Source organism: Emys orbicularis, chromosome 1, assembly GCF_028017835.1.
Source record: "Emys orbicularis isolate rEmyOrb1 chromosome 1, rEmyOrb1.hap1, whole genome shotgun sequence".
Taxonomy (NCBI): domain Eukaryota; kingdom Metazoa; phylum Chordata; order Testudines; family Emydidae; genus Emys; species Emys orbicularis.
Window position 1 is genome coordinate 213,500,217 of NC_088683.1, and position 20,364 is coordinate 213,520,580.

The following is a 20,364-nucleotide window of genomic DNA, read 5'->3' on the forward strand; positions in this document are numbered from 1 at the left end:
ATGCGAGTGTCCTCAGCCAGCTGCAAAGGCATGCAGCTGCTAGCTCTGCCACCTCCCCATGAATTGCTACTGACTCCCTTCCTTTTCCCTCTACCATCCCACCGCTGTCTCTCTCTCACACACACACACACACACACACACACACACACACACACACACACACACACACACACACACAATATTTCACACAAAGGACAGAGAACTAGCGGGATTTTTGCTTTTCCTCAGTCATGTGGGAAAAGGTAGAGTTAGTCAATCAATATCCATTCAGAGCTTTGATTGTGTTCCCATTGAAGTCAACTAAAGTTTTGCTATTGACTTCTATCAGCGTAGGATCAGGCCTCAGTCTGTAGTGACAAGACTGAATTGTCCCTCTTTGCATTAATAGAACTTACCACTCTTAGTGGAAGGGTCTGTCTAATAACCCAATAAATAGTCACCACTAAGAGTAATAATACTTGGCACTTGATGCCTTCAAGGCTTTATACAGACCCATCTGAATTAAGCCTCACAATAGCCCTGTGAGGTGGGGAAGTATTACTATCCTTGTCTTACAGGTGGGGACACTGAGGCATTTCAAAAGTTCAGTGTTAACCTAACTCTCTTCTCATTTAAGTCAGTATTTAGCTCCCTTTCACTTAAATGGGAGCAGAGCTACACCAGCACTGAGCATGTTGGAAACCCACTAAGAAAACAGATGTTTTTACAATCTCGTGTTAAAACCTTGGTTCAGACCTCAGCATGATCAGCTACAATACGCAAAGATAGACAAAGGCCTTGTTCAAATGGGCCTATAATATATGGAACTACTCCTGTTCCCATGAAGCCAATAGTAAAACTCCCTTTGACATCACGGGGAGCAGACCGTGTAAGCCAGACAATACGCAAGCTGCTGAGATGAAGCTCCCTTTTCATCAAATGGTGCTGATTTTACAAAATGAAAATATCAAATCATACAGAGCAGTACGTGTGAGTAACAAGACAGAAATTCTAACCAGCAGAGATGCACCTGCAGCTCTGTAGAGCATTTTCCAAAACTGGAGTAAACTGAGCAACCCCGTCGTTTCTACTGTTAGATGTGACCCACTCACTAGCACAGAACTTTAAGTGCCCTGAATTGTGAACCAGTGACACAGCTTCACCCAAAGAATTTTCATGTTACAACACACCAAAGAAAGTATCAGGTTACATTCTGAATGCACAACTTAATTCTAGTCAGGAAAATGAAGCAAGGACTGACGCCTTAGTCAAGAACTCAGGAACTAGCTCTTCCTTTCATGGTATTTTTGCACTATTAAGGGTATGTCTACACTACGAGAGTAGTTCGATTTTACTTAAATCGAATATGTGGAACCGATATTACAAAGTTGAATGTGTGTATCCACACTAAGGGCAGTAATTCGACTTTGTGAGTCCACACTAACGGGGAAAGCGTCGACATTGGAAGCGGTGCACTGTGGGCAGCTATCCCACAGTTCCTGCAGTCCCCGCTGCCCATTGGAATTCTGGGTCGAGCCCCCAATGCCTGCTGGGGAAAAAAATGTGTCGAGGGTGGTTTTGGGTAACTGTCGTCATTCAACCGTCACTCCCGCCCTCCCTCCCTGAAAGAGCCGGCGGGCAATCATTTCATTTTGCGCGCTTTTCTGGTGAGTGACAGCGCGGACGCCACAGCACTGTGAGCATGGAGCCCGCTGTGACCATCGCTGCAGTTATGGCCGTTGTCAACACCTCGCACCTTATCGTCCACCTTTTCCAGAGGCAGATGCTGAGAAATCGGGCGAGGAGGTTACGGCATCGCGGTGAGGACATGAAGTCTGAGAGTGGCACAGACCTGTCACAAAGCACGGGACCCCGCGCCGAGGACATCATGGTGGCAATGGGTCATGTTGATGTTCTGGAACGGCGATTCTGGGCCCGGGAAACAAGCACGGACTGGTGGGACCGCATAGTGCTGCAGGTCTGGGATGAATCACAGTGGCTGCGAAACTTTCGCATGCGGAAGGGAACTTTCCTGGAACTTTGTGAGCTGCTGTCCCCTGCCCTGAAGCGCAAGGACACCCGGATGCAAGCAGCCCTGACTGTCCAGAAGCGAGTGGCCATAGCCCTCTGGAAGCTTGCAACGCCAGACAGCTACCGGTCAGTCGCGAACCACTTTGGCGTGGGCAAATCTACCGAGGGGGTTGCTGTGATGCAAGTAGCCAACGCAATCGTTGAGCTACTGCTGTCAAAGGTAGTGACCCTTGGAAACGTGCAGGTCATCATAGATGGCTTCGCCGCGATGGGATTCCCAAACTGCGGTGGGGCTATAGATGGAACTCACATCCCTATCCTGGGACCGGACCACCAGGCCAGCCAGTACATTAACTGAAAGGGCTACTTTTCAATGGTGCTGCAAGCACTGGTGGACCATAGGGGACATTTTACCAACATCAACGTCGGATGGCCGGGCAAGGTTCATGACACTCGTGTTTTCAGGAACTCTGGTCTGTTTAGACGGCTGCAGGAAGGTATTTACTTCCCGGACCACAAAATAACTGTTGGGGATGTGGAGATGCCTATAGTGATCCTCGGGGACCCAGCCTACCGGCTAATGCCCTGGCTCATGAAGCCCTATACAGGCGCCCTGGACACTGAAAAAGAACTCTTCAACTACCGTCTCAGCAAGTGCAGAATGGTGGTGGAGTGTGCTTTTGGACGTCTCAAGGGGAGATGGAGAAGCTTACTGACTCGCTCTGATCTCAGCGAAACCAATATCCCCATTGTTATTGCAGCTTGCTGTGTGCTCCACAATCTCTGTGAGAGCAAGGGGGAGACCTTTATGGCGGGGTGGGAGGTTGAGGCAAATAGCCTGGCTGCTGATTACGCCCAGCCAGACAGCCGTGCGATTAGAAGAGCCCAGCGGGACACGCTGTGCATCCGGGAGGCTTTGAAAGCTAGGTTACTCAGTGAGCAGGGTAACCTGTGACTATTAACTTTGTTTAAAGAGAAGCTGAACCTGCCCCCGTTTCTTTACCCAGTTTATGTTGACTATCCTCTGCAGCTACATACCCCGTTCACCCCGTCACCCCCCTTCCAACACACGTTTAAAAATAAAATACATGGAACTTTGTTAATGAACACCGTTGTCTTTATTACGGGTTTCGCGGTAAAGGGTTGAAACTGGGACGCAGACTGTGGTGGGGAGCGGGCGTAGTGATGGAAAGAACGCTTATAAACTCGAGGAATGACAGGCTCCTGCTCCTAGAGTGGTCCGCAGTGCTGGACTGGTTGTTTCAACGGAGCCTGCCACCCCTCCTTTTCGGGACTCTGTGTGTGGGAGCTATGTCACTTTGTGGCGGGGGAGGACGCTGCTGCGTGGCTCTGTGATCCAGGATAAGGACCACTGCATAAGATCTCTAACCGCCCTCCCCGCCACAAACTCACATAGCCCCCCCCCCCAGAACATAAAAACCACCTCCCAGACTGACCAGGGTGCCTAGTGACTGCAATGTGTGTGTGACCTTCTGCTGAACCTGCCCCCGTGTCTGTACCCTGGTAAAGGTGACTGTCCTGTCCAATTTCCAATCCCCTTCTCCCCCTTCAAACACACTGTCCTCTAAAAGAACATGATGGAAACAGTAATTAAAAGAAACGTATTTTTTATTAGCAACTAAACAGTTAGGGGATGAAACTGGGCCGGGGGCTTGGGTGAGGTGGGAAGGAAAGGACTTATCAAATTTTGGGGAATGAGAGCCTTCTGTTACTTGAGCAGTCTGCAGGGGTGGAGTGACAGTGTTCACGGCCCCTGCCGCCCCTCCTTCTTGGGACTTTGGGTGAGGGGGGTATGGGACTTTGTGGCGGGGGAGGGCGGTTAGAGATAGACTGCAGCGGGGCTCTGTCCTCCTGCCTCCGGTCCTGCAGAACATCCACAAGGCGCCGGAGCATGTCCGTTTGCTCCCTCATTAGTCCAAGCAGCGTTTGAGTCGCCTGCTGGTCTTCCTGACGCCACCTCTCCTCCAGTTCAATGTGTGATTGATGGATTTGGGACATGTTCTCCCTCCACTGGGTCTGCTGGGCCGCCTCGGCTCGGGAGCAGCCCATAAGTTCTGAGAACATGTCGTCCCGTGTCCTTTTCTTTCTCCGCCTAATCTGCGCCAGCCTCTGGGAGGGGGATGCCAAGGTAGGTCGGGAGACAGTCGCAGCTGTGGGATGTGAAAAAGGGAGTGAATTCCTCACAAAGATAATTTTTTGTGAACAATGAACATAGTCTTTCTCTGTTAAGAAGACCATGCACAGCACCTATCACATGCGCACTCAGGACAAGGTCGAATTTTCGGCCTTCGCATTCAGTGCCTGGGATCTTGCACTGGAGATCAGAGAAGCGGGGCAGGACAGCGGAATTCGGGTAGCAGGCTGACATGGTAAGCCATAGACTTTTGGCTGCTTAAAACGTAAATTATAGCAGTGCCCTCCTTTCACGTTCAAAGCAATGCTCCTAGCGTTGGCCAGTTCCTGCTGCCGGCAATCCGGCAAGCATGAACTCTGCCCCTGTCCCACCCCCTCGCAGCTGTCCCCGGGAAAGATCCCTGTATGCTGCCCCTCTCCCGCCTCCACCGCGTGGCTGTAAACCGCCGGTTACAGTTCTGTAAAGGAACAGGCAAGCAGTCCCAACAGTAACATTCCCCTAATTCAAAGCAGGTGACCATGAGTGACATCAGTCTGCTGAGGATTTCTGGGACAGAGAAAGACCGCATGCTGCGTGAAAGCCAGCAAAAAACAGGGCCGTATGCCGCCATGCTCTGCAAGGCAATGATCCCGGAGTACTTGATGATAGCCTGGCGTGGAAAAGTTTCCTACCACGGAGGACCCAATAAGGCCGCTCTCCCCAGGAACCTCATGCAAAGGCTTTCCAATTACCTCCAGGAGAGCTTCGTGGAGATGTCCCATGAGGATTTTAGCTCTATCCCCGGACATATAGACCTTCTTTTCCAGTAGCTGCACTGGCAAGGACTAAAAAGTAGAGCGCCTAGGGCAAACTAATCATGAAAAACCCATTGTTAATATTGTTAATATTCCTGTTCTGTTCAAAATAAATGTTTACATGTTTTAAACACTTACCGACTGATCCTTCCCCTGATTCTGGCTCCGGGTTAACGCCTGGGGACGGTTGGTAGGGGATCTCTGTGAGGGTGATGAACAGATCCTGGCTGTCGGGGAAATCAGCGTTGTAAGCGCTGTCGACTGCCTCGTCCTCCTCATCTCCCCCATCCGCTAACATCTCCGAGGAAGCGGCCCTCGACAATATCCCATCCTCAGAGTCCACGGTCAGTGGTGGCGGCCGCACCTAAAATGGAATACAGTGCCTCGTAGAAACGGGATGTCTGGGGCTGGGATCCGGAGCGTCCATTTGCCTCTTTGGTCTTCTGGTAGCCTTGTCTCAGCTCCTTGATTTTCACGCGGCACTGCGTTGCATCCCGGCTGTATCCTCTCTCTGTCATGGCTTTTGAGATCTTCTCGTAGATCTTTGCGTTCCGTCTTTTCGAGCGCAGCTCCAAAAGCACGGACTCATCGCCCCACACAGCGATCAGATCCAAGACTTCCCGATCAGTCCATGCTGGGGCCCTCTTTCTATTCTGGGATTGCACGGCCATCTCTGCTGGAGAGCTCTGCCTCGTTGCCAGTGCTGCTGAGCTCGCCATGATGTCCAAACAGGAAATGAGATTCAAACTGCCCAGACAGGAAAAGGAATTCAAATTTTCCCGGGGCTTTTCCTGTGTGGCTGGTCAGAGCATCCGAGCTCGGACTGCTGTCCAGAGCGTCAACAGAGTGGTGCACTGTGGGATAGCTCCCGGAGCTATTAGCGTCGATTTCCATCCACACCTACCCTAATTCGACATGGCCATGTCGAATTTAGCGCTACTCCCCTCGTTGGGGAGGAGTACAGAAATCGAATTTAAGAGACCTCTATGTCGAACTAAATAGCTTTGTTGTGTGGACGGGTGCAGGGTTAATTCGATTTAACGCTGCTAAATTCGACATAACCTCCTAGTGTAGACCAGGCCTAAGAGTGTATAATGACTTATCTGGGCATGCAGCTGATGTCTCCTGCACAACTGCTTTGATTTGAGAAGTATTGATGCGGTAAATAGCTTATTATGAGGATTGGGGGGGGCACTATGTGTAAATTTATCAATCTGCATCAAAAATATGTCCCTACACAATTAGTGGAAAATGACTTAGCTATCCCACTAATCTACACAATTGAGGTGTGACAAGGCAGTTACACATTCTTGTTTGTGGTTAATGATTTCTTGATTGTATACCACCTACTGGCATTTAATTGTTTGGGGGCATTTAGGTTTTTTGGTGTTCTACTTAAACAAATTCTTACAATTAAAGAAATGTAGGTGCTAGAAGAACATATCATGGGAAATATAAATCCCTAAAAGCCTGGAAAATACAAATGTACCAACACAGAACAGTTTTAAAGTGGAAAAAAATAGCTAGCTAGTGTCTATAACTTTTCCCCACCCACAACAGACACAATTTATTTTTCCTGCTCCCAGAATTTTGGCCAGTTTCCTTTAAAATGGTTTATACCACTTACTACTGACGGTGGTACAGGAAATTTGTTTTATTTGTGCCACTTTTTTTTTTTTTTTAATTAAGACAAAAACAGCCCAAATCTGCCCTGATCCCAGCATGGACAGGGCTGATTCATTGACGTCCAGTGTTCGCACAGATGTGTTACTGATAAAGACCCCAGTTTAGGACAGCACTTAAGCACATGCTTAAAGTTAACTATGTGTGTAAATCCTATAGCATATGCTGAAATGCTGTCCTGCTTAGGGATACTTTCCTGAATTGGGGCCTTGAAGATACCTGGTGATACCAGGGTTAACTCCAAGCTCCAGCAGGTTTGAATTAGTTGCTATCTTAAACAGCTCATTTGCATCAATCTGCTCCTCTCCTTTCAGAGGCTTATCTACCGCCATGAGCTTCCCTCTCCACTCCTGCCTTTTGTTTTACTAAAATATGTAGGTCATCAGCAGACTTGGTTAATCTTTCTTCATAACTCAGATTCCCAGAATCCTGGCTCATTTCATTAGGTTTCCTTCTGCTACAGCTTTTTGCCTGCCTTAATAGCCTTGTTTATAATATGGTGAGTGAACAATATACTCTGTGTACCCAAAACCCACACAATTTAATTTCTCTAGCCTATCCCCACCTCGATTTAGGGGTAATCTCACATGCTCAATACTTTTCAAACATCCAACCAGATTTCAGCTTTCTGCTGCTTTTTACTCCCTCTTACCCTGAGATGTTCATGTGAATTCAGTGCTTAGGAAGGCAACAGATTAAGAGACCAGACACTTTCTGTTTACCCACAGAACAGGCAGTAACAGTGCCAGCTTCCCCACATCACTTTAGGGCAGAGGTTCCCAAAATGTGGGGCATGCCCCCCTAGGGGGGCACAGAGGAATGTTCGGGGGTGCTTGGTGGGGTCCAGGCCAGCCCCCACGGGATGGGGAGGGAGCACCACCCAGCCCTGCTCCCCCCCCCCAGCCGCAGCCTCAGCTCGTAGCCAAAAGTTGCGTATCTTTCTTTTTATAATGTGCATCTTTCTGTCTAATCTTCTGATCCAGCAGGCTTGGATCCAATGTAATGGGATCTGACATATCTAAGCAATGCTTTCTGGCCCCATGGTTGGTTCCTTAGTTTTCTCTTGAGCATACGTATCTGCCGAATGTCTGCCTTATGGATTGGCTCTGGATGCAGAGGCTGACACATCTGCTTCTGTGTTTGGGATCTGCTGGTTTTGGATCTTCCTTCAGAACTGGTGTTTTCTTGGAGTCCAGAACTATGGTTGATATGATTTTCAGAGATTATGTTGGCTTTTATTGCTAGATGAATTAGGGGCAGAGGAGAGTCTATGCAATCTTTCAGCTCCTCTAAGAGGCTCAGACCTTGCTGGCTTGGCTGCCAATGCTTCCCACAACAATATTGCTTGCAACCTATTCTGCATTTTTTTGGGAGCCTTCAGCATGAAGGTTGAACTAATCAAGCATCTCGATGGACCATGTCCTTCAACATGGCACCGCCTTGTAGGCCTGTTGGACTCCGAGAAGACCGAAAGGCAGGAGACACAGTGATTAAAACCTGGCTGCTTGGTTTGAGGATGTCCCATCCCAGAACTGAAGATGATCTTATACCTAACTATTTACACTAAGCCTTTAAAACATATAAAGACGTATGTAATTCTATCATAAAACTATTTAAAAAGGACTGAAAAGAAGGAGCAGTTCCTGAACCATCAGCCAGATGTGGTAAGAAGACCTGATTGTTCTTCATGTGGGAACAAATTATATTGCTAGATTCTTGCTGGGATGCACCAAGGAAAACTGTGCCAGGCTGGGAAAGGTGCTTAAAGAAATGGAGGCCCATATGCTCATCAGTGGGATTCAACCTGTCCCTAGAGGAGGAGAACGAAGGTGAGACAAGAGACGGGATTATGAGGATTATGCAGTGGTGCTATAAGGAAGGTTTTGGGATGTTCGATCACTGGGAGGCATTCATGGACAGAGGACAGTTCTCATGGGATGGACTCCACCTCAGCAGGGAGGGAAATATACTTCTGGGATGGAGACTGGCACAACTGATTAAAAGAGCTTTACACTAGGAATTTAGGGGAGATGGCTGGCAGATGTTCATGCAATCTCCTTGCCTGATTCTAACACTGAGTGGGAGAAAAATCAATTGAAAGAGGATACAGCAATGGAGAAAGAAACAGAGGGTAGGAGAAAGGACAACAAGAGGAAAGATCATGCCAGTACCACTGACAGTAACAGCCAGGTAGGTGATACTGGCAGTAAAATGACCTTACCTAATCTGGCAAGGAATCTGGGTGATGCCAAGCAGGAACAACTATGATGTCTATACATCAATGCAAGGAGTCTGGGTAACAAACTGGAGGAACTAGAACTACCGGTGCAGGAAGTGAAACCAGATATTATAGGGATAACAGAAACATGGTAGAATAGTTGTGATGACTGAAATGCAAGTAGTGAAGGGTATGTGCTGTTCAGAAAAGACAGAAATAATAGTGAAGGTGGTGGAGTAGCACTGTATATTAATGATGGAGTAGATGGTACAGAAATTAGAATGGATAAAACGGAATCTGTTTGGGATCAAAATCACTTTGGGGAAGGATGACAGCAGAGGCTCCACTGGGATAATGCTGGCGGTCTGTCATAAAGTCTATGGAAGCTCAACAGTAGTTAAGCAGCGGGAGTGTGGTGACCACAGCTTATCACATTGGTCCTAATCCTTCCATTGTTACCTTGAACGCCTCCCATCTGTTTGTTATCCACCTGTTGTCACTCATCATATATTTGAATTGTAACCTCAGGGTCACAGGGGACTGTCTCTTTCTTTAATGTTTATATGGCGCCTAGCAGAGTGGAGCTGGGACCCCTAGATCAGTGGGCCCCAAACTTTTTACCTCATGCCCCCCACCCCTGGAGCCAGGGCCAGGAGCATGGCCGTGCCTCTGGGAGGGGGGGACACAGATGGGGTAAGGGGCCAAGGCTGGGGCCCCACCTGGGGGCAGAGGCAGGACCAGGACCAGGAGCAGAGCTGAGGCCAGGGGCCGAGGTTGGCAGCCGGGGCCAGGAGCAGAACTGGGTGGCACTCCCTTCCCGCTCCCCTGAGCCCCAGCCGTGCCTCCAAAAACGTTCCTCTGCATACCCTGGCGGGGTGGGGGGGCGGGGGCATGCCCTACAGTTTGGGGACCTCTGTTCTGGACATTAGAGTATTACAAATAATAAATAACACTGATAATTAGGAATCAACCTTTAAAAAAAATAATTTACCTGCATGTTAGTGCTTGATTTAATTCAGTAAATGAAACCAGCTTTTCCTTAACTTCCTGTTTGGGATGATTCCTCCCCTCCCCCCCCCCAAATAATCCTTTTTCCAGTTGCCATAATGAGGAGAAAAAAAACGGTTACCTACCTCTCATAACTGTTGTTCTTCGAGATGTGATGTTCCTGTCCATTCCATGTCCATGTCAGGTGTGTGTGCTTGCCACATGCACGGGTGCCAAAAGTTTTTCCCCAGTGGTATCTGTAGGGCCGGCTCTAATGCCCCCTGGAGTCATGCACATATGCGCTGGTATAAGGGGCACCCTTGCTCCCCCATTCAGTTCCTTCTTGCTGGAACTCCACCAGAGGGGCTGGGTAATGGAATGGACATGTGCAACACATCTCCAAGAGCAAGCACTCGATGAAGACCCAGGCTTATACAGTCCAGTTTGCTGAGCTCCATGAGAGGACAATCTCCCCTCTCTTCAGAAAGTTATTTATATGCAAGCCTAGAAGTCCTCACCTCTATCCCACTCCTAGATCCTCTGCTTCCAGGTTTCTTCACACTCTTTTACTAACGGCATTTACTTCCCCATGTCTGGCTAAATGGAAGGGCCTGTCCTCAGGGTGGCAGATATCGAAGGCCTCCTCTAACCCAACCAATGGCTCTGCCCTAGGGTTACCAGATAGCGAGTGTAAAAAATCAGGCCAGGAGTAATAGGTGCCTATATAAGAAAAAGCCCCCAAAATCAGGACTGTCCCTATAAAATTGGGACATCTGGTCACCCTACTCTGCCCTGAGGCCCCACCCTCACTCTCCCTCTCCCCCAAAGCTGGTGGGTGCTCAGCTCCAGCCAGTGGCCTGGAGCTCGGGGCTTGGGCCAGCAGTCAGGGGCGGCTGGTGAGCGGGGGTGGCTTGAGGTGCCGGCTCTGGGAAGGGGGGGAAATGTTTCGGGCTCCGGCGGGCAGGGAGACGGGGCCTTGGATGGAAGGGCCGGGGCCAGGGGGCTAGCCTCCCCGAAGGAGGGGTTCACCCACTGTCCAGGCCTGTCCTTTTTACTCATCCTGTTTTGGTCTTTCTTAACACTGCCAGACCCTGCCTCCTGCACGTTTGAGACACCGTGCTTTCCTTGTTTCCCTACTTTGCTTGTTGCTTCTTCAGTAGCAACTCCTTTGCCTCCTGTCCTGCCCTGTGAGTGTTGCTCAGAGTTCTGTCCTGTCTACACAGCAACTAGACACCCACCATGGCTGGCTCAGGTCAGCTGGCTCGGATTCACAGCGTTCGGGCTGTTTCATTGCTGTGTAGACTTTCGGGCTCGGGCTGGGACCCAGGCTCGAGGACCCTGTGAAGTGGGCGTGTCCCAGAGCTCAGGCTCCAGGCCAAGCCCAGAAGTCTACACAGTAATGAAAAAGTCCCACAGGCAGAGCCCCGCAAGCCTGAGTGGGCTGGCAGGAGCTAGCCATGGGTGTTTATCTCGACACACCCTGTGCCACTTCCCAGAGGATCCAGGGTTCTGCGGCACCTCACCACCACCTGCCCTTAGTGTGTGTGGATGGGGTAGAGAGGAGTGCCAGCTGTGGATCAGCTCCCTCAAAACTAGCGGCCTGTGGCAACACAAGCACTGGCTTCCAGGCCTCTGCAGCCCTCTGCCTCTCTGGCCAGGTTCATTATATTAGAGAGAGACAAGATGGGTGAGGTAATATTTTTTTATTGGAAGGGCTTAGAGGGGGAGGGATCCAGGTGTGGGACAATCTGGGTACAGGCAGCTCGGGGGGGGGGGGGGAGGGATCTAGGTGTGGGGGAATCTGGATGCACAGAGGCTCATTGTGGGGGGGGTTCCAGGTGAAAGTGGTTGGGGCTCAGCAGAGGGCTCTGGGTGTGGGAGTCTCGGGGGGGGGTGTCTGGGTGCAGCTAGTTGGGGGGTCAGTGGTGTGGGGGCTTTGGGGGATGGAGGCAGGAGGTTTTGGGGGAAAGGGGGGGGGCTCCAGATGCAGGGGTTGAGGCTCAATGGGGTGGTGTTTGGGTATGAAGAGCTAGAGGGGTTCTGGGTGTATGGGTTCCCCCAGGAGTAACGGCAGCTTACTAGTTATGCCTTGGAACACAGCTTGTCTGAACCCCCCCCCCACTTCCGCACACGCACTGCTTGTATTTATAGTGATAGTTTATTATAAAAGAACAGAGCTTCAAGTGCTAGTGCATATCAGAAACAAGTGGTTACATATAAAAACAAATACTAAACTAGTTCTGCTTGCTACTGTTTTCAACCAAAAAAGTTGAAATGGCTGAAATTGCTTTTCCATGAAGCAAACCTGCTGGCTGTTAATGTCCTAGATCAGTGGCACCCAAACTTTTCCTCGAGCCCCCAGTAATGAACTCTGGTCATGCCCCCCCTGGGGTGAGGAGTGGAGTCAGGGCTGGGGGGGGGGGCCTGAGCCACAGTAAGAGTGGGGCTGGGTAGCACACCCCCCCATGCAGGGAGAGGCTACCCATTTGTCCATGCTTCCCGGGGAGGGGAATGTCCAACAGTTTGAGGACCACTGCCCAAGATGAAGGATGCCAGTCTCTCTCTCTTTGCACTCCTAAATTTACTGGCATGGACCCTTGATGTGCACCTCAAGATAGGATCCTCCCCCAATGTTAACACTTTGTGTTCTGTCTCTGCCAGCTTTTCCTTCACATTTGACAGACACCCCCTCCCCCCAATTGTAGAACATACATACACAGTGGTTCCCCTGCCAATAAGTGGCTCTCACCCTCTCTCTGGAGGAGTGTGTCTCAATAGACATGCCCTAGGTGTGACCTGCTTGGTGCATATACAAACATGTTCTTTAGGTGTGTAGTTAAAAACTTCTCACATAGTCTATCTACTGCCATGGTTATGAAAAGCACTATGACAGAGGCTTTCAGTACAGAACCTGAGGGAGCCCAATGTGCTTTGCCAGGTTTCTTGGGTCACAGTCTCTTTGCTGTCATTTCAGCTACTCTGTGCATCCACATATCTCTCCCCCACCAGCCCCTCCTTTCAGTCTTATGCTTATGGTGTAATGCATCAGTACTCGTTCCACTCATTAGATTGTTGGAGGAGGTGATGCCAGGTTTGCGGGGCTAAGAGGCATCCAGTTTGATGTTTTCTTCCCTGCCTTTCAATTTCTGGTAGACCAGAAGCGGTGGTGTCTGCTCACTCACTGAGGCTGTGCCTTTGGAAGAGGGTGGGTCTGAGGTGATGTGTAATGCTACCCCTTATGTACCTCAATTTGCAAGTCCTGCAGGCAGAGGATTTGCACACAATGCTTACTGGGGCTGTGACCCCCCTACCCTCCTCTTCAACAGAAGAGGCATCAGCTATGCTTATTGACTAAGGAAATGAGTCCAGTAGAGGTCGCAGGTTTAAATCCTGAGAGTTTAGCATAAGGCACCTCACCCCCAGTCCATAGGGGGTTCTTTTGTGTGGAGGGTGGGGGGCTAGGAATTTCAAACTGTCAAAAGGAGGGCAAAGATTAACTGTCTTCACAAACTAGGCTAGAAGATGAATTTGGTGCTTGGAGACCAATCTGACATGGCTCACCACATTCCCTCTCTGCCACAGGCAGTCAGAGGGAACTGAAAGGTTCATGGCTGCTCTGCCCCTTAAACACTGCCCATGCACAGTGCCAAGTCATTGCTATGAAAAAGAAATCTGATGTTGCAGGCGTAAGGATCTTCAGTAGGCTCCACGTTGACTGTAGCTCCAAGGGTAGTTGCAGCTCATTTTAAAAAACACTGCAACTGCTCTAGAATTCATTTTTGCCATGAATCCAACTCACACACTATCAATTGTCATGACCAATTTTTAGACATTAGTGCTTAATTCTTCAAACATACTTGTAGAAGTTATTTTCAAAAAATATCTCACATCACACCAATATTCCCTTCTGACATTTGCCTCTTACAGTTTTGTTAAGCTTTGAATTTTATTCTTAAGAGTGGAAATTAATCCTATTTTACCAACTTTGCCCCCTAATGTTAAGAAATTAGGACTACAAAACTTGGGTTGGCTTATTAGCAGCTGAGTCCATTCCCATTCAAGTCAGAGGCAAAAGCCACATAGCCTTACCTGGGCTCCCAAGAAGTCAATCACAATGCACTGAAACACTTCTATGAGACTCCCTTTCCTGAGATACTGTCATCAGAGCTCCTGTAGATAGGACAATCATGCCCCAGTAACCCATTTCTCTGGGCAGTGAAAGACCAGTTGAATCATTGGGCAGTAGCTGAAGCCCTGCTTTATCCATGAGAGAAAATGCATTGACCTTGTAACATAGTTTGGTAGCAGTTTGTTACTTTGAGCCTCCTTAAATTTTCCTATCTGGTCTGTTTTAAATTAAGACTCATGAGAATGTAGAGGGATGCTCTACCCATGCCACCTTTCATGCCTAGGAGGCACTCCCAATAAACAGCCACAAAGCAGCCTTGCTGTCCTTCAAATTGCTCCTGTCCTGGTGCCTGTGTTGAACAAGCCTCCACAATGGCTAGGCAGCAGATGTGCTTTACTAGTTTTCATAGTGTTCAATATGGTCTCAGTTGCACTCCCCATTATCTACCTTTTTTATATACTTATTTCAGTATTGTACACAGCACCTTGTACAATGGGGCCCATACATGACTGATGCTCTCAGGGCTGCAATGTGGAATTGTTTTCTAGGGAGAGGAGGGAAGTGTTCAAACTCCCATCTTAAAATGATCTCCTACTTACTTCTGAAAGCAAAATTAGAATATGTGTTGAATAGCAGATAATTGCTTGAACTTCACCACTTGGAGAACATTAGCATGGCCATACTGCATCAGACCAATAGTCCCATCTAGCCCCATGTTTTTCAGAGGCCATGAACAGAACAGGGTGTTTTATCATGTGATCTGTCCCAGCTTCTGGCAAGGCCAAATATTCCCCAAATCACATTTTAAAAAAAAAGTGTGCTAATATTTTCATGCAGAATGCCACATGTAGAATTTTCACACTAAGCATTAGGTTTGTCAGACTCTGGCACAGTAGTTATTTTTAAAAATCATTTGCACCAAGCATTTAGCTTAATGGCAGTCCAACCTTTTTGTCATTTGCACATGCCCTGGGTTGAAAGGAGTTTTAAAGCCAGAAATAGCAGAGGAATGCTGGAACAAACAGTATAAAACTGAACTATTGCACACAAATTAGTTGTGTTCAAAATTGCAGTTTTTAGAGCCACTAAAAAAAACAACCCCCATTCATAAAACTGAGTCTGGCCTGTTCCATTGCAGAGATGGAAATACACCTCTACCCTGATATAACACAAATTTGGATACAAAGTGGTAAAGCAGCACTTGGGGCTGCACACTCCTGCGGATCAAATCAAGTTTGATATAACACGGTTTCACCTATAACGCAGTAAGATTTTTTGGCTCCTGAGGACAGCGTTACACTGAGATAGAGGTGTATAGTTAGAGGGCTATGTTCATTTTAACAAACCCTTACTAAAGACAATTGCTCTAGCTGAACAAAAGCTAAGGTGTTAGGGAGGGCTGTACCACCCTGTTAGAATTTGACATCTCATAGTAACAAATGTTGGAACAGTTCAATATTTAGTTTTTGCAACCTTTCCACAGTGGAGGCTCTTTCCATTAGCCAATGCATATCAAGATACCTGACTGAGGATGTGACCCCTTACTGTTTCAATTTGGTATATTCCACTACGCATAAGTAGTACTTGGAGGCATGACTTGAATTGCTACTACAGCAACAGTGGCTGTGCACTTCAGGCTCTCACTCCTTTTCAACCAGCCAGTTTTGCATGTGTAAGAGGTCTTTACATTTTCATAAATCAGGATTGGGCTAGTGTAATCATTCTGAAAATGAAAATTCAGAATAACCTGACTTTATTAAGCTGTTTCATGTTGTACCTTTTACTACAGTAAATTTGAGAGTCAATCTGCAGCTGTAACATTTACCAAGAACACTCAGATGCTTGAGATTTTTTTTTTTTTTTAAAATCACACCACTTTAAGACCATTAAAATAGCCTAACTTTTTGCTATGCTCTAGTCTCTCCAGGGGGAATTAGGGCTTGGAATTTGCAACCCCAGGGAGGTGAAGCCTAATGTGATTAACATTTTCACAGCCTCCCAATTCTAGGCTACTCTAAAGTTTAATAGCTATTACTGACTGCCAGTGGCCAGCAGCTCTGCTGTTCCACCCTCTCCTACCCACTGCATACCCTAAACCCCAGTTTGTGATAGGGTCCTCAGCTTGTGGCAATCTTCCACAGTTTCAGTAAGTTGTGTCCCCTGGCCAGATCAGAGACTTTTAGAGCACCTTTACCTGGCATGCAGAGGCTGAAGGGATGGGGGGGGGGGGGGGAGGGGAGGAAGAGAGAACCACCACCGCCACCCCTCCCCCCACCTTCCATGTCTACTTACTGCAGAATATGGATCTCTCATATACAACTGAGGCAACACCTGCCCATCTCAAATGATGGGTATACAGGACAACTCTGCCACTATATTTTGTACTAGCATAAATGGGTCAGGCGCCAGATGGTTCATTATCTCAGCCAGCACTTTAACGTGCTACGAAGTTGCAAGATCAGAGATTGCACCAAATTATTCAGTTTACAGGCATGATACATGAAACAGTGACACTTAAAAAAAAATGAGTGGACTCTGTGCAGTTCAACTTTTTATTTTAATAAAATCAAGAGTAATGCACAGCACATGCAGTGCTAGCATCTAAACTAATACAATAAGCAATTACTAAACCTACAGTGACTTGAAGTTGAATTTTTACATTCAGCAAGTTTAAACCCATTCTTTGCATATGATTTTTAATCCTTATTTCTGAACTGAAAATATTGCTGGCTGATAAAACTTGCTAAAATGCACAAGTCACTGATTATGCCAATACAACAAAGATAACCACATGTTTGAGGATTGCAATGTGCCAGACATTCACTGAAAAATAAAAAACGAAAACAAAAAACCACACACAACTAAACAAAACTCACGCAAACAAACATCTGAGAATCTGGACACTTCACATCAGTGTTTAGAAGTGTTTCATTAATATCTTAAGACAAGTGTATCAAAACCTTGGCATGTTTAATTTTAAGTTGCCAATTTTTGTTTTACTATCAGAAAGTTATGGCTACACCGCCAATGCCGGGTCTGCTTAATTTGACTTAAGAGTTTAATATGACTTAAACATTAAAAGCTCACACTACCCCGAAATATATAATTTCACGCATACGGTGACATTCAACATTCAAGTGCCAGTGTTTTTGTACTGTCTTTTGGTCAAGTTTCTTTAAACTTTCAAAGAATCACTTTTAGGCTTACAAAAATAAATATTTGTCAAAAATGTTCAATAAATATTACACAAAACTAGCAGCAAAAAGTATCTAGAAATCTCGTGTGCAAATAGTTTTCTTCCCAGCTATCATCCCCATGGTCCCAAATAAATTTTAGAATCTAGTTCCTTCTCCTTAGACAAGCTGCGTTCAATCTCCAAGAGACAAAATAAGATTGGAAGTTAAGGACACGCACACAAGACATATATAAAATTCTCTGAATGTGCAATAAAAGAAGTATTTTGTAAAAAGTTATGGGCAAAATGTACAAGGGCCTAAACCTAGACTAATTGAAATAGCACCATAACAAATGACCTCAATACTGTCAAGTGCACCTACTCAATAAAAGTTTTAGAACAAGGCACAATACACTTGAAAAAATCTATTGCACTTTAGGAGATTTTTGCCATTTTCCTATGCCACTGTAGATTAAGAGTTGATAATGGCTCTGGCCACAAGAGTTAGCACAGAAATTCCAAGTGGCAGAGGCATTTTACTGGTGGACAATACTTATCTTTGGCCAGATTTAGCATAAACAGACTATAAATACAATGGAAACCTATGCAACTAAAACTGACTAAAACTGCACTTTAATAGCAGAATTGAAACCTTGTGCAGTTATGTACATTTCCAACCTCTGTGATCTCAAGATTTGTTTGTTACTCTTCTGGAGCCATTTTACAAAGTCTACAGTAAGCCAGTTTAACATCTCAACGCAGCTTGAACAGAGTAATGTGAATCTGCATTAAAATAAAGCCTGCTGCATAATTCTTCCTGTTCATACCCTCTTGACCAAAAAACATCAACACTAGCATGCGTTATTAGACCAAAATCAGTCAGGCCCTTAAGGAGGACCAGTCACTGTCGTGGTCAGCCATTCTACCATTTCAATTTCATATGGCAGGCATTTTTAAAAAGTCTAAATAGATGAATTCTCCTAAAAACTATTTCAAGTTATCAGACCTTTAAACGCTCCCTGTAATATTCTGCCCACATTTGGCTAGCTCACATTAATGATCTGCCTAAACATTGAAAAAGGAATTGCTGTATTTACTTGCATTAACTTCAAAAACAGTGCTTTTAATGTATGCATGTATCCATACATCATCTCATCATGACTGGAATGGCTTATTAAAGACTATCAGGTTCTAAGTACCTATCCAGGATAGAGTGAGCAAATCAGAACTTTAACTTAGTACAGTTTTGCCACATTAGAAACGAATTCCATTGATATGCTTCAAGATGTTTGTTTGGTTTTTTTTCAAATCTGCAAGTATCAAAAGCCCTAATGCAGGCTACCGCATAAGTTTTTGTAATATTATGGATGAATCGATGATTCCTGTTTAAGTTGTATCACACCTGTGTGCCAAGGTTTGATTTTAGCTCAAGTTCAGTAATTTTGATTTTGTCAACAATTGATATCTTGAGCATTACTGAGCCAACAGGACATCAAAATAAAAGTTGTCTAAAGTTAAAGGCACAGTACATTAACAAACAAATGATCCTCAGTCACAAAATTAGAAATGCAGTTTGGGGTTGGGGGTGGCTGGGAGGGGAGTTAATCCTGACTACAGCAATGGAATCTTCACCTTCAAAATAGGGCTGCTTGTTCCTTTTGTTTCTTCTGTGACCTTGAGCTCCCTTAAAAAAAATTTCAGTGGAGAATCACAGCTGGTAATGTACTGCGAGTTCTTGAAGCTACACAAGGTATAGTCTGGCTAAGTTACATGTGGTTTCCATATTAGCTTGTTTGGTAGGATATCTGCTGCAAGCAGATTCAGTTGCCCCACCAGTCAACCCCCTGGGAGTTATAGTTTCCTCCATATCCATCACTGTTGTAGAAGCCACCTCCATAGCCACCACCTATTCGGGGGGGGAAAAAAAACCACATCAGCTTTTTCTTAACTTACTAAAACCTTTACATCCGTTCAGTCTACCCCAGGGGTTCTCAAACTGGGGTTGGGACCCCTCAGGGGGTTGTGAGGTTATTACATGGGGGGTTGTGAGCTGTCAGCCCCCACCCCAGACCCTGCTTTGCATCGAGCATTTATAATGGTGTTAAATACATTTTTAAAAGTGTTTTTAATTTATTGGGGGGGGGGGGAGGGAGGGAAGAGAGATCTGCACTCAGAGGCTTGCTATGTGAAAGGGGTCACCAGTACAAAAAAAGTTTGAGAATCACTAATCTACCCCCTTTTTTGCTTCTTCCCTGGACAGAAGTTTTCTGTGGACCAACGACTGTGTGTGTGGGGGGGAGGGAGAGAGAGAAGAGAAGAGACACTGACTATACATGGTATGGTAAAGCTAAAACTAAGATTAGGAAAGCTTCAGTGTGTAACCTGCTTACCATAATTTTGGGTACCACAAAGGATATTACTGTGCCAGCTAAATCATCCTCTGAATTTAGAAGTTCAGTGTAACAGGCTATAGTAAATTCACAGCCCTTACAGACATTTGAGAGTTGGCTACTTTATACATTTGTTTTAAGACAAGACCTAGTTTTCCTAAAAAAAAGGATTCAGAGCTTGTTTTGAAGCTGCCACCACCAGCTCCCTCCTTTGTATTTGATTCCAGACAGACAATTACCTCCAAATCCTCTGCTGCCTCCATGGCCGCTGCTGCTACTGCCACCACCACCGCTGCGGCTGCTGCTTGGTCGACTACTGCTAAAGCTACTACTGCTGCCACCGCTACTTGTTCGATAGTCTCTGGCACCAAATCCTCCACTGAACCGACTATACAGGAAGAAGCAATAATATTATTCACAGCTTGTTCTTATTGCATTCTGGTAGAATGCCATTAAGATAGCAGCTTTGAAAACTAGGGTAGAGTTTTGTAAAGCGGTTTGAAATGAATATTTGCAGAATATAGCAGTGCCCTTATTGCTTAATTTCAGCACCAGAGTTTGTTGCTTGCAAGCCTCTCATTGCTACTTGGACAGCACGAGACTGTCAACATGCCATTTGAAATAAGCTGAGGAAAAGGTGCTACTGTTCAATCTACATGGCTTACTTTTCAGTTGAATAAACCATAACCAATTGCAAGAATGTAGAAACCTACACTAATTAACAAGAGTTGCTTTTCTAGAGTTCAGTTCTAGGTCCGATGCAGTACAACCCACCCCTGTACAACTGGGGTAGAGGAAGCAGCTGAAGAGCAGTACTAGCTAT

At 46.4% G+C, this 20,364-nt stretch overlaps 1 protein-coding gene across 1 annotated transcript in view; it reads right to left on the minus strand.

Annotated features, from left to right (window-relative positions):
* Window positions 1–16,514: 16,514 nt before the first annotated feature.
* The window catches only part of DDX3X (DEAD-box helicase 3 X-linked), a 36,687-nt gene continuing 32,837 nt past the window's right edge, over window positions 16,515–20,364 (minus strand). The window contains exons 17-18 of the mRNA XM_065423622.1: window positions 19,781–19,929; window positions 16,515–19,057 (exon numbers count right to left, since the gene is read on the minus strand). Of these exons, the coding sequence (XP_065279694.1) occupies window positions 18,972–19,057; window positions 19,781–19,929 (235 nt within the window). The 3' untranslated portion in view covers window positions 16,515–18,971. The remainder of the gene's footprint in view (window positions 19,058–19,780; window positions 19,930–20,364) is intronic.